Source organism: Felis catus, chromosome B3 (genome assembly GCF_018350175.1).
Source record: "Felis catus isolate Fca126 chromosome B3, F.catus_Fca126_mat1.0, whole genome shotgun sequence".
Classification (NCBI taxonomy): Eukaryota; Metazoa; Chordata; class Mammalia; order Carnivora; family Felidae; genus Felis; species Felis catus.
Window position 1 is genome coordinate 100,330,055 of NC_058373.1, and position 14,068 is coordinate 100,344,122.

Here is a 14,068-nt window from a genome sequence, read left to right on the forward strand (position 1 = left end):
ATTCCTCATCCCCAAATGTAAGGAGCATCTTTTAAAATGGAAATTGGCCTTCCCATGGGTGTTCCATGACATCTTGTTTTTGGAAGCTTCAATATGTTAAACTCCTTTATCTTATACTTTTGTAAAACTTTTTTTGTTGCTTTCTCATCTTTGTTCCTCCACTGCTTTTCAATAATATAAGAATTGATGCTAATTAAAGTTATAGCCGACCCTTCACACTTCTGTCTTTCCTCTAGATGATTTTCAGTAGCTTGCTTGTCTCCGTCACATTCTGGCTTCCCTGTCTGTACTTTTGAAACGGTTGGCTTAATTTAGCTTCACTTGAATAATTCAAACACATACTAAATTACTTCACAGGATCTGTCTGTTTAAGTATTTTAATCAGTTGCTTTTTCTAAAAAAAAAAAAAAATCACTCCTTGAGGGACAAAATATTCAGGGATTAAATATTTAAAAAAAGTTTAGCGATTAAGTATTTTCACAAATATTTACTGAGCACCTACTGCTTCCTCATGTTAGGATTGGCATTTTCTCACTGCCCTTCCAACCCTCCTGCCTTCTTGCCCTCCCCCTGCACTTCTTTCCACATCCTTCAAGCCCCATCCGCTGTGGTCCCCGTCAGGCAGTTTTCTGGGGCTGCTCTGGCCCCCAGCGTTCTGTGACCCGTGAGCACTTATCACCTCCATTGCTCCCTTGGCAGTTAGTCACAAATGGCCATGTGGCACATACCAGACTTCTCATGTAAATGTGCCATCTTGCATGATTATAAGAGTCTTTTCATCTCTGGGCCCTTAATATACTATTCTTCTTCTGAGTGCTCAAGATATTAGATTTATTAAACAGGTAGTAGCTCCTTGCCTTCTACTTCTCCATCTTCAGCTTTGGCAACGCACTTTGTTTTTCACCTCTCCAGAAACGTGTCTTCCTTTTTCTCAAAAGAATAGCCAACCATGAATCAGCTTTACCTGCCTCACTGAGGAGCACATCTGAATGTGCAGATCTCAGAACAAAATGAACTGACTGGCCTCCCGGGATTTTTGACCTCTTACTTAGAAACAGAACTCAATGAATTATGTGCCAAACAGTTATTATACACATCTCTCCCTCCCACCCCCTTTTAAAAATAGTTGCCTAACAGATTGCAAAAGACTATGCCCTGGGCTTTTATGGAGCACAGCCCTTAGCATAATTTCTTAGAATGTAAATCAAGGGCAAGGTTTATAATCAAATCTCGTAGGTTTAGAAGTCATTTTTTGTTTAGAGATCAACATGGTTTGATCTCAAGCAGTTCTTGGGACTAGAGGAAACAATGTTAATTCATGTTGTTTGCCTTAAAAAAAAAAAAAAGCAAACAAAACTAGAAGATCTTCATTCCACAGATTTGTCTTGACCAGTGACAATTAAAGAAAACATCTGTCCAGTTCCCTCTTTAAAGATCTTCATAGGAGGAATTCTGGGCATGTGTAGAGTCAAGTTGACACTGTAGACCTCCATCTACGGTACAGCAAGGTCTGGACAGGGCATCCCAAGGAACTCAGTTCCAGCTTCCCGCTAAGAGGAAGTAGAAAGTATTTGCTCTTCGTTATGTGGTTGCTTTCAACAAAATTTATGAGAAAGCAAAAGGAAGTTTCTAAACTCCCACCAGATGCCAAATACTTGGAGCACTGAAATGAGACTAACGCCCAATCAAAAAAGAAAGATAACACATTTAGGACAAGACAGCAGGGCCTCTTTTGAGAATACCTGAAACTGAAGGTTTTGCAAAATTTATGTGAAGACATAGGCTGATTATAGAAAATTATTTCTTGAGTTGGAGATTTAGGAATAAAAGTCAAACCTGAGATGACCTCAAAACAGGCTGTTTGCTGTCTATTCTGTGCTCTTGTTAAGTGGGTTTCTTTCCTGTTGAGGCTATTTTTGAAGAGCTAGCTTCCTTTTCCCCATCTTTGCTACAGATCAACTGGTCCTGTCCACCCCAGAACAAATGGTGGCTTTTCAAAATGTCCCCTAGTAGGAAAACATATATGTAGGTCTCGCTTAGTCCGTGATACTGCATGCCTTTCCCTTTCTCACTGAAGCTGCCCTGAAATAACTTTCCTGATTTTTTCAGAAAAGCCTTCTGACCATTTTACCTACCTGTAATCACTCCTTATCTGGTACTTTCTGTATGAACCAGGGGCATTTTCAAAACAAACAAATCAAAATAGACTCCAGGCATTTTCGAGATTGTTCTGCTCTGTAGCAATGGTTCTTATCTACATTTCCCATCCCGTTGACTTCATGTTCATACATTTATAAGGCACTCTCAAATCATGAAAGCCTAATTTCTGGAGAATCAACATCTCATTCAGAATTCCTCTCTCATAGAGTCAGCCTCTATAGAAGCGCTTTCTCAAGTACAGGGACGTCTTCTATACTAATCCAGGCAGTGAGAGAAGGTATCCGTAAGTTCCTTGGCTCCTCTGCTATGACCCAGATGGTTTAATATGATTTGGGTTGACATCTTCACAACTGCTTATGAGTAATGACACTGTCATGCGTATACTGACCAGAGCCTTGAGCTTAAAGTTGATTATCTAGTTGAGCTGATAGATCTGTTCTTCTCTTCTTACCCAGGCCCTCTTGTGACTAACCCTGCACATTTACAGAATAATGGTGTGGCCTGTGAGCATGAAACAGAGCAAAGCCAGCTGGACCACAAGGGGACTGAACCCCTGACCCTGGGCTCATTAGCTCCATTCTTAAACTAGGGCAGCCAAATAGCCAATTAGCGATTCACTTGGCAGCAGGGGCCAGACTCATGTGCTGATCTAGTCCAGACCTAGGAAAGTACACCAAAAGCAGTGGCAGCTTTTCAGTGGTGAAGAGCAAGACCCCCGTATTCCCATTAGGTCACAGTGATTTTTCGTGTCACGCTGAACTTTAGAACCCACCAACAATCTATCTTTTAAAAATGCAGCTTTTACTCTCCAATACAAGAAGAAAATATTTGCCACTTCCTTTTGTGTGTGTGTGTGTGTGTGTGTGTGTGTGTGTGTGTTTCAGTACTCTTGCACATTTTTTCAACTTTAATCATACTGTGTATTCTGCAGCGAAACTTTTGGTTCAGCACTGGGTTGAGATTCATCCACGTTGTTTGTGTATCGGAACTTATTCACTGCTATTTTGATTCCATTTTACAGCTGTCTTAGAATTTATCCTACTCCAGGGGCGCCTGGGTGGCGCAGTCGGTTAAGCGTCCGACTTCAGCCAGGTCACGATCTCGAGGTCCGTGGGTTCGAGCCCCGTGTCGGGCTCTGGGCTGATGGCTCGGAGCCTGGAGCCTGTTTCCGATTCTGTGTCTCCCTCTCTCTCTGCCCCTCCCCCGTTCATGCTCTGTCTCTCTCTGTCCCAAAAATAAATAAACATTGAAAAAAAATTAAAAAAAAAAAAGAATTTATCCTACTCTGATGGACATTTGATTGTTTCCAGGGTTTTGTTATCATAAGTAGTTCTGCTATGCACTAATTCCTGTGCGTGTCTCCTGATATGTACATGCAAGACTTTCTCTCTAGGGTATGTACATACCTAGGATGGGATTGCAAGGTCATAGGATATACCTTTAATTTTATCAGATGATGTCAAAGTATTTCTGAAGTGTTTGGTTCCGATTTATACTCAAATCAACAATAAGTATTCTAGTGGTTCCACGTCCCAGCCAATACCAACCATTGTCAGACTTTGAAAATTTTGCTAATCCGGTACGTGTGAAACTACATTTTACATGTATTTAAAATTTGTATTTTTCTCCCATTTTCTAGAATACTAGTGAAATTGAACAGTTTTTATAGACTTGCCATTCAGTTTTCCTCTTTCAAGAAGTACCCATTCCAGTGTTTTGTCCCTTTTTCTTTTGGCTTCATCACTGAGCAGCCGTGTGTGTGTTTCTGTTCTAGATGGTAACCCTCTGTCCATTATGTGTTACAAATACCTTCTCCCAGTTTGATGTGCCTTTTTACATTTTATATCTTTACAGTTCTCATTTTGATACAGTTAGCCTGTACTTCTTGGTGCCTTGTTCATACACAAACTCTTTTCTCAGTGTCACATAAGTGTGCTCTCTACTGTCATCTTTCAAAAGTTTTACAGTTTTTCTTTGACATTTAAGTCTGCAGTTCATTTGGAATGGATTTGGACACTCTGTACACGTACGAGGTAGTGCTCCAAATTCCTTTGTTTCATAGAGATAATCAGCAGCACCATTCATGGGGAAGTCCTCCTATTTCATGCTGATCTGCAAGACTGGCTCTCAGAAAGCCGGTTTCCATACGTGTGCAAGTTTGTTGCTAGAGTCTCTGTTTGGACTGTGGTTATTTCATTCACCCCGGAGCCAACACTACACTGCGAGTCCAGTGTGATGTGACTTCTTGCCATCCGGTGAGGTTTGTCCCCTCTTCGCCTGTTGGTTGTTAGGAGTGTTTTGGCTACTGGCCCTTTGCTCTTCTGGATTAGAAGAAATGTGTCTTCCGAATGTTCCTTCGAAGAGCTAACTGAATTTATAATTAGGCAAGGCAGACAGAAATAAGGTTTAAATGCTCTGCTCAGTAAACCTGAGAGTAAATGTGTTTACCTGAATTTTATTCTGGCCATAAAAATAAAATTCACAAAATTTAGATTTGACATGAGAATTTGTGCTCATAAAAAGTGTTTTCTTTATCATTCAGTATCTACAAACCATATTAATACAGGTATGTTAAACTTGTTTGGTTGGTTGTGCTGTTTTTATCATAAATTTAATTAACATTGGACTTGGACCACTTCCCTGAGCAGTAATACAGATAATGCCTGGCCAATGAAGCCACATGAGACTATAATTAGATTCCGTGAGATAATGGTCTCAAATTATTTTAAGTGCTTATATTTTTTAGCAATATGTAGGCCTGTGCCCAAATATCAAAAGGGAAACTCAACTAGGAGTTGAGCGTATGCGTACTGGTAACTGTTTAATAAAGGAATAGAGGATTTTCATGTACACATTCAGCCTGGGAAACTTTGTATTGTTTATTAAATAAAGCAGAGAAAGCCAGAGAAGAATCAGCACAGTGGGAAATAAGGTCACCAGATAAGGCTTTTTTTGCTACTCTGTTTCCTGTTCTGGGTGGCTCTGCAGTCCACTCTGAGAATTTCATTCCTTTTACTCAGATTGAAAATTTCCCATTTCCTGTCACTCTCTACCACCTCCCCCATTCTTGAGCTGCCAAACCAAAGCCGTTCAAAGAGATGAAGACGCAGTTAATTTGTTGAAGAGCCCGGAGCTTTCGGTAAACAACTTCTTCCTGGATATTACTGTGTAGAGATGACTGGACCTTTATCAGCAAATTAAGAATTGACCGAATTATTATCGTACCACGTCTCTTAGGTCTGTGCCCACACGGCACAGCTCGTCCTTGCCACAGCAGTGCCGGAGAGCCGCAAAAAGAGGGAATGGCTGCAATAGCTGCACAAACGTTTGGGGAGGTGGGTGTGACAGGATTTTTTTTTTTTTTTTTTTTGGAACAAAGCAGAGCATGGATGGCAGTTAGCAGCGTTATGCGTGCAGGAAAGGCTTCAGTAAGGATTAGTGATGATGCTGTCACAAAGGGCTGAATTCAGAAAGCCCTGTTCTCTTAGGAATTCTCAAAGCCGTGAAGATGTTACCACGTTTTAAGTGATTAGTCTAAAACCAGCAGCAGACCTTGTCAAAAGTCTATAGGGTAGAAACGGTTATGAAAGGTATGGGATAGGACTGTGTCTTAGAGGATCAGAACCAATTTTGCGTTACAAAACCTAACATTTCACTGGGAAAGTAGGTATAGTGTAGGTATAGTGTAGGTATAGTGTTGAGTACTTTAAACATTTGTCTTTAACTGTGTGTGGGATTTCTTCCAGATAAATTAAAGGTCAGAAACCCAGGTTGGTCTGATCCCATCACATCAGCAACTGGTAATGAATTAAAAGCACCTTAATAAAGCTTTTTTTTTTTTTTTTTTTTGAAGTGTGGTTGACACACGATGCTGTCTTAGCTTCAGGTGTACAACACGGTGACTTGGCAAGTCTGTCCATTATGCTGTGCTCACCACAGTGTAGCTGCTGTCACCATGCAGTGCTGTTTCGGTACCACCGACTGTAGTCCCTATGCCACACCCTTTATCCTCGTGTCTCACTGCATAACTGGAAGCCTGTCTCTCCTACTCTCCTTCACTCATTTTGCCCATCCCTCACCCGCCTCCCCTCTGGCAGCCATCAGTTTGTTCTCTGTATTTATGGGTCTGTTTCTGCTTGTTTATTCATTTCCTTTGTTTTTTAGAGTCCATATGTGAGTGAAATCATATGGTATTTGTCTTTCTCTGACTTCATTTAGCATTATACTCTGTAGGTCCGTCCATGCTGTCGCAAAAGCCAAGATGTCATCCCTTTTTATGGCTCAGTGATACTCCTGTGTATGTGTGTGTGTGTGTGTGTGTGTGTGTGTGTCTACTGCATGTCCCTCATCCATTCATCTATGGATGGACACTTTGGTTGCTTCCACAGCTTGGCTATTGTAAGTAATAATGTATGCAATAAACATAAAGGTCAAAATTGTTTTAGAATATTGTTTTTATTTTCTTTGGGTAAGTACCCAGTAGTGGAATTACTGGATCATATGGGATTTCTATTTTAAAATTTTGGAGGAACCTCCATATGGTTTTCCACAGCAGCTGCGCTAGTTTGCATTCCCACCAATAATGCGCGAGAGTTCCTTTTTCTCCATATCCTCACCAACACTTGTTTCTTGTATTTTTGAATCTAGCCATTCTGACAAGTGTGAGGTGGTATCTCATTGTGGTTTTGATTTGTAAAGTCTTTTAACATAAAAAAAAGAACAAAAACTATGTTAAACATAAAAACGTACAATTTGCCACAATGTTGCTTTTTTGTCTAAGAGCGGAACCGCCAAGAGACTTTCCTTCTACAAAGTTTGTGTCTCTAGTTGGTGTCTCTGGTAATGTGTTAATTAATGCCCATCCTTTCATAATGTGTGTGTGTGTGTGTGTGTGTGTGTGTGTGTATGTATGTATATATATATATATATATATATATATATATATATATATATATAAAATCACCACATGTCCACTTTAAATACCTTACAGTTCTGTCAGCTTTACCTTGGTAAAGCTGAAAAAACTAAGTTCATGTCTCTACATCCCTGACCTTTGAAGTTCAAGGTTATGTAAAAAATAATCTGTACCAAGTTAAAATTACTGATTAACTACATCATCGGCAGGTCTCTAACTTGCTGATTTAGGAGAAATAGAGTTGGAAGAGAGCTTCGTAGTTCTCCTGTCCCCAGTGCCTTCATGTTTACATGAAACTGAGCCACACAGCAGAAACCTAAAACTATGTCTCTGGAAACCCTGGCCAGTGTTCTTTTCACGGACTGATGTCATTTCTGTAGTGGGACTACTACCAATGGAGTTCCTCAAGATCTGTGAAGTGTTTACTGGGTAGGAAGGAAATCTGGGTCCCACTTCTAGCTCTGCCTTCGCACTAATTAATTATAGCTGGGAGACTGTGAACAGGTCATTTGGCCTCTTATCTAGAAAATGAGGATGGGTTGTGTGATTCTTTAGAAGAGACTGTGTATATGGAAGTATTTAGCATGTCTCCTCATGTGTAACTGGTGTGCAAGAACTGTTTGTTTCCTTCATACTGAATCATGCTGATGCTGTTAAGAATTCTAAGTTGTATTAATTCCTTGATTTCCAAAATAGCCATCATTATATTCAATGAACAAGTATGTGTTAACTGATCCTAGGTAGAAACAATGAGGCTCAGACCCAGTCCTTAAGGGAGTAGCTTATTATTATGGGCAATAATAATGATGATTGCTCTTAAGTTCCAAAAAGGACCAAATTTAGTGGCTGTTCATGAGTAAGAAAATTTTTGGCTGCAAGGAAACTTAGAAGTGTTTATGGAAGAGAGAACCCTGGAGCTCTTTCTAAAATTTCTAAAACCCCAGAAAGATGGGATCTGAACAGGTGGGAGACTGGAAGAAAGACTGTGGAACGTCATGGAGATGGGCGAGTGTAAAGTGTGTCCAGAGAACGTGGGCCACCCAATTTGGGATGAAGGCTGTTGGAAGATGAGAAAAATGCGGGCTGGGATAGAGACGATAGGAGACCTCTTAGCACCTGCCTGGGGACTTTGGCTGTTATACTATAATCAACCAAGGTCATCAGGGTGGCATATAGCCAGTGCTGTGCTGGGACTCAATTAATGTCAAAATTGCCAGTATGGCAATTGGGGCAAAACCGAGAGACAGAAAAATCAGCCATCAGGAGAGAGGCTATTCTCACTTGTACAGAGGCCTTAAGACTCTGAGGGACTTGAGTATGCCTTCGTCTAAATCTACTTCAGGGCTTTTACCAAGTGACTATACAAGTTGGTGACCTGTATTTAAGATGAGAAAAGGAGATACATTATTTAAATGTTGTTTTAATGGGAAGAAGCCCTTATATTTGGAACAAGGATTGTTATGACCTGGCCTTAGAGTACAAAGAAAAGCCATGGAGAAGGTGATAGGAGCTTTGCTTCTAGAGGCCATGGCATCCTGGCAGGCCCAGGACAAAGACCTGAATTCAGGTGTCCACGATAGCAGTGACAAAAGATTGCCTGAGGGAAAAACCAACCAGACTTGGCCTGATTGAATGCAACAGATAAAGGGAAAAAGTCCAGGACTGAAGTTTTGCATCTGAATGATATAATTAGCATTAACACCAGGGAGCAGATTCATACATGTGAGTTGTGGTCTTTTAGACCAGGAGTTATTTTGCCGTTTAAAACAAAATCTGCCCGAGGCAACAATGTCTGTTCATTTGTCATATTTCTGTTTATACAATCTAATATTTAAATATTATGCGGTTCATTTTTAAGTAGTAGAACAAAAAATGGGGTGGAAGAATCTATCCTAGAGATTAAGTATCAACTATCTGGTGATACTCTGGATACCAGCAAGTTGTTCTCCTAACACAAGATGTAGGCAAAGTTCTTCCCAAAGGCAAGAGTTCATTTCTACAGTTAATGCTATGGAAACAGTAAAAACACAAAGTACAAAAAGAAACATAAATAAAAGATCTTGCTTTTATTTAAAATAAAATGCATTTATACAGTCTTTAAACCATGGATTATTGGACAATACTGGTAATCCACCCCTCCCGGCCCCCTCTTGGGTTATGTGACCTAGGAATTTTTGACTATAGCACCAATGCCGACTGTAACAGCGCAAAAGACAAGAACATGGCCAGTCCAGGCATTAGAGTTAAGGACATTGTGGCAAATCATGACTATAATGAAGTCATTCTTAATTTAGCAGATATGAAAACTGCACATTAATTATATTTTTAAAAGCATTTAATTAATGCAAAGATGCTACATCTAAGACATTTGCTAGTTGTGAGTTTTTTAAAAAACTGTACAATTTATAAAATTTGTGTTTGTACATTAGTTACACAAAATGCATACTTCATAGACCTTTACTTCATATTGTAATGCAAAAGTTGCATTATTTTAGGCAGACAGTGAATATGCTGGTGAATACTAAAAGTGTTGTAATACAACAGGGTGTGAAAGTCAAAACACAAGACAATATACATACATGCTTATTCAAGGACAAAAACAAACCAAGCATAAGGGACCGATAGCATTTTCCTTCAAGGTCAAACAATAACATTATTGAGTATCAGGCATCCTCCACAGGCCTGATTTATTTGGGGATGGGGAATCAATAGCTACCAAAAAGTAGGCATTTTTAAAACACATGATCAAATTAAACATACATTAAAACACATGCATTAAACATGATAAATAGACTTCATATAGTTTAAGCCCTGGATAGCTTTAAAGTAGATGGCTTGAGTTTCTTAGTTTGGCTAGCTTAAATCAGTGATGTTTTGTTCCTGACTTGCCCACTACTTTCGTTTTCAATTCCTGGCCCTAAGGAATGTGTGCCATATTCATGTCCATATATTGTATCATGATAGCAGATTAATAGTCGTGCTTGTTAGTGCACATATTAACTGGTCTGGTAAGGCAAAAAAGTTTTCATGATAAAATGATAAATTTCAAGCTTACTTTATTAAGCAGCATATAACAAACAACAGCTTTCAAAGTTAAATATTGTTATGGCCATGGAGTTTCATTACACAATATTTCTATTCACACCCAGCCACTGGTAAGTTTGTAGAACATCTCTTCATCTAAACTCTCATTTTGGTCTTTCGCACGCGTTGAGAGAAATATGTAGCCGCCAATGAATTCGTGAACCACTTTGCAATCTACTTCAGTACATATGAAGGACAATCGTACTTCATCTGCAAACTCTACCGTGACCTGGAACAAAGACAAAGAACTGTCAGTCTCAGTAAAACTCCACATAAGGTAAGGCACAAGTGACGCTACTGTGCTGTTTAATGTCTGCCCTATCACAAGACTATTTGTCAACCCTCAATTTTTTTTTAATCCTAAACTAATAATGCCTTCAGTTCCAAAAGAATACAAGTTGACTAGCCCCTCCCCGACTCCTTTTTAGTTTTCATGTTCTGAAAAGGAAGACTGAATGCAAAGGGTTTAGGTCATTATGTTCCCAAATGGTCTCTGGTGATTCAATTAATGAGAATGTCTCTCTTCAAGGCCTGAGAGAAAACCTACTTCCTGCATTTAATATTTGCTTCAGATACTTAACCTTTAGGTATCATGTTTGAATACAGTAACAACCCCTCTTATCCATGGGGAATATATTTCAGGACCCTAACTGGATGCCTGAAACCATGGATAGTACTGAACCCTACATACACTATGCTTTTCTTTCCTTTACAGATATACCTATGATAAAGTTTAATTTGTAAGTTAGATACTGTAAGAGATTAACAATAACAGAATTATAACAATATACTATAACTAAGTTATGGGAACATGGTCTCTCTCTCAACATACCTTACTGTACTGTACTCGCCCCTGTGATAATGAGAAATGACAAAATGCCTATATGACGCGATGAAGGTAAATGACATAGGTGCTGTGACATAGTGTTAGGCTCCTACAATGTATCAGGAGGAGGATGGGTTATCTGCTTCTGGATCAAGGTTAACCACAGAAAAGTAACCTATTATTCGATGCAGTAATAGGAAGTGCTACAACAAACCCAATGTCCCTAAAACACACAGCTTATCAGCAGAAGATTGTTTAAATGATATTTATGTACTTCAAGTCTGGGGGCAGCATGATATACAGTAGTAGCTGTGCCAGGTTTTAGAGCCCCTGAGCATCTGACTTTGAATCCTGATTCTGTGACTAAGTGTGTGGTCATAGCAATCATGGCCCACAGGCCTCTACATGTGAGTGTCCTCATTTGTAAAGTAGGGACAATCCAACTATCCCGCACAAGGCTGTGGTGAGATTTAGAAATACAAAAACATCTAGCATCATGACTGGCACAGAGTAGGCATTCAATAAACAGCAGATGCTACTAGGAGTGAAAGGGATTTAGCATTACAGGAAAACAATCTTCTAAGAAGATCATTATATTCTTAGAGTTCTAATAACTGGGCTAGTTATGAACTAGTCAAGTTTAAGTGGGAAATGAATAACCAACCATGTTTTATACTTTAAGAGGTAATGGGACAAACAATCTATAGAATTTATAGGTCTTTTAATTCTTAAGTTTTAGAAGGCCTGAAGCAGGCTCCAGGCTCTGAGCTGTCAGCACAGAGCCCAACGTGGGGCTTGAACTTGTGAACTGTGAGATCATGACCTAAGCTGAAGTCGGACACTTAACCGACTGAGCCACCCAGGTGCCCCAGAAGGGCTATATATTAATTCAAGTAACATTGTTATAGCTTGCCATTTATTTATTTATTTTGAGAGTGTGCACATGAGCAGGGTAGGGGCAGGAAAGGAGAGAGTGAATCCCAAGCAGACTGTGCGCTAACACTGCAGAGCCCAATGCAGGACCTACGTCTTACAAACCTTGAGATCATGACCTGGGCCAAAACCATGAGTCGGATGCTTTAACTGACCGAACCACCCAGGTGCCCACCCCTAGCTTACCATTTTTATTTCCCAGTTCACATTCCACTGTTTCATGTTACTGAAACGCCATGTTTTAATTGCGTCTCCTGTGCTGGCATCCATCCTAATCAGTCTGTTATATGCAATTCCAATAAGTTCTTCTTTTTTTCCTCCTTGGAACCTATAGTATTAAAACATAATAAATGTTTGAAAACACGTTGGGGGTGGGAGGAATGTTGCTCTGTTTTTCTTTTTTTTTTTTAATAGAGGGTGCAAGTGAAGCGAGGGGCAGAAAAAGAGAAGTGGGGCTCATCCGATGCAGGACTCAAACTCACGAACTGTGAGATCATGACCCGAGTCAAAGTTGAATGCTTAACCAACTGAGCCCCTGTTTTTAAGATGTGCTCTTTAACTCTCAAAAAAGTGATATTCTTATATAAGTAAAAATAGAAATGCTATCATTTTGAGTTTTTTGGGGGGAGAGAGAGAATGCACAAGTGGGGGCGAGGGGCAGAGGGAGAGAAAATCTTAAGCAGGCTTCATGCTGAGCGTGGAGCCCGATGCCGGGCTTGATCCCATAATCCTGGGATCATGACCTGAGCCGAAATTAAGAGCTAGACACTCAACTGACTGAGCCACCCAGGCAGCCCAATCATTTTGAATTTTTAAAGTAAAAATTACAAGAATAGAAAATACATTTCGATATTCTTTACTGTAAAATTGCTTAATGGATCTCAGCAGGTACTTTAAATGTTTAATTGAAATAAATTAAGTAAAAACGTACACATTAAGATTTATACATAGATGTTTAGTAGCAGAACCACTGACCTTGCAATAAAGTGTGTGATGCCAAATTCTGGTAATGACTGCCATGCTTGAATAAATCTCATCTTGGCTTCAATTAGACTCATCTGAGCTACATTCTGATGGGCCTCCAAGATTCTTGCTGTTATCTAAACATGATTAAACATCACCTTTACCATCAGACAATATTCTTTCATTGCAGGAGCAAAACAAAAGTAACCAACTGTGCCCCACCCCACAATTACCTCTAAGAGTTGGAATTAGGAAATTTCTGAAGCCACATTTAGGAATTTTAGTTAAATAATGACTCTTCAAAATAAACCTTGATGTATTTCTTTTTGATTTCAGTTTCCATATATCCAGAAACAAAAAGTACTTTCAGGAGTAATAACTGCCACTCCCAAAACATATTCCAAGGACACACACATATTTTGCTTTTATAAAACGGTATGTTCTAATCCTGTACATGACAGGTTTTAAATTTAGCACCAAAACACAATATCAGAATGAGTACCTGCAATATAAATTTGTAGTGGACTATTTATTTATCACCTTTAATACTTGAAACCACCATAAAGATTTTTTTAATTTCTAAAGGTATCATTAGGAAAGTTAACTTTTAACTTAAATTATACTCACTTTGGGATGACTACTCCCACAAAGAGTGGAAATCCATGAAGGCGATGGGGTGGGGGGGGGGTGGGGGAACTGTGGCTAGGGCTTTAAATATTTTATGTATTTATTTTCTTTCCTTTTCTTTTTTAAATATGGAGAACTTACCAAATCTCTTATATAGCCTGGCTGTAGATGGCAATGCGAGGAAAGAAAAAGGAAGCAGAAAGAAAAAAAAAGGCAATCAGAAAAAATGGCAATGAAGCAAAGAAAAAGTTGCGGTAACCTGCAAACCAAAATTCCAGCCAAAAACCATGCAAAAAAAATTACTTCAGGTAGAAACCAAGCAAAGTAAATGCAAGCATGAAAATGAAAACGAGAAAGCAGCGATTACTTTCCACTTTGAATACTGAGAAACACTTCCATATTATTTTAGATTGTTAAGTGTTACTAAAATTATGGGTAGAAATTTGTAGGGAAAAAAATAAAAAAGAGCAAATACCCTTTTCCCTGCTCATTTATTTACCAGTTCTTACTGGTTAGGGCAGAGCTAATGATTTTAGTAGGAAATCAAAATTGAGTCAGAT

At 39.2% G+C, this 14,068-nt stretch overlaps 1 protein-coding gene and 1 long non-coding RNA gene across 7 annotated transcripts in view; one reads left to right on the forward strand and one right to left on the reverse strand.

Annotated features, from left to right (window-relative positions):
- Positions 1-9,122: 9,122 nt before the first annotated feature.
- FERMT2 (FERM domain containing kindlin 2) overlaps positions 9,123-14,068 on the reverse strand; it is an 86,169-nt gene continuing 81,223 nt past the window's right edge. For 4 of the 6 annotated variants that reach the window (XM_023255692.2, XM_023255693.2, XM_023255694.2 and 1 more), the window contains 4 exons: positions 13,650-13,670; positions 12,894-13,018; positions 12,105-12,246; positions 9,123-10,388 (listed from right to left, as the gene is read on the reverse strand). In XM_023255692.2, the coding sequence (XP_023111460.2) occupies positions 10,215-10,388; positions 12,105-12,246; positions 12,894-13,018; positions 13,650-13,670 (462 nt within the window). In that variant the 3' untranslated portion in view covers positions 9,123-10,214. The remainder of the gene's footprint in view (positions 10,389-12,104; positions 12,247-12,893; positions 13,019-13,649; positions 13,671-14,068) is intronic. The other 2 variants (XM_023255695.2, XM_023255697.2) reach the window with 1 other exon arrangement.
- On the forward strand, positions 10,303-13,710 carry LOC123386081. Its single transcript, XR_006599597.1, has 2 exons — positions 10,303-10,436; positions 13,643-13,710. It is a non-coding gene; the product is annotated as an uncharacterized LOC123386081 (long non-coding RNA).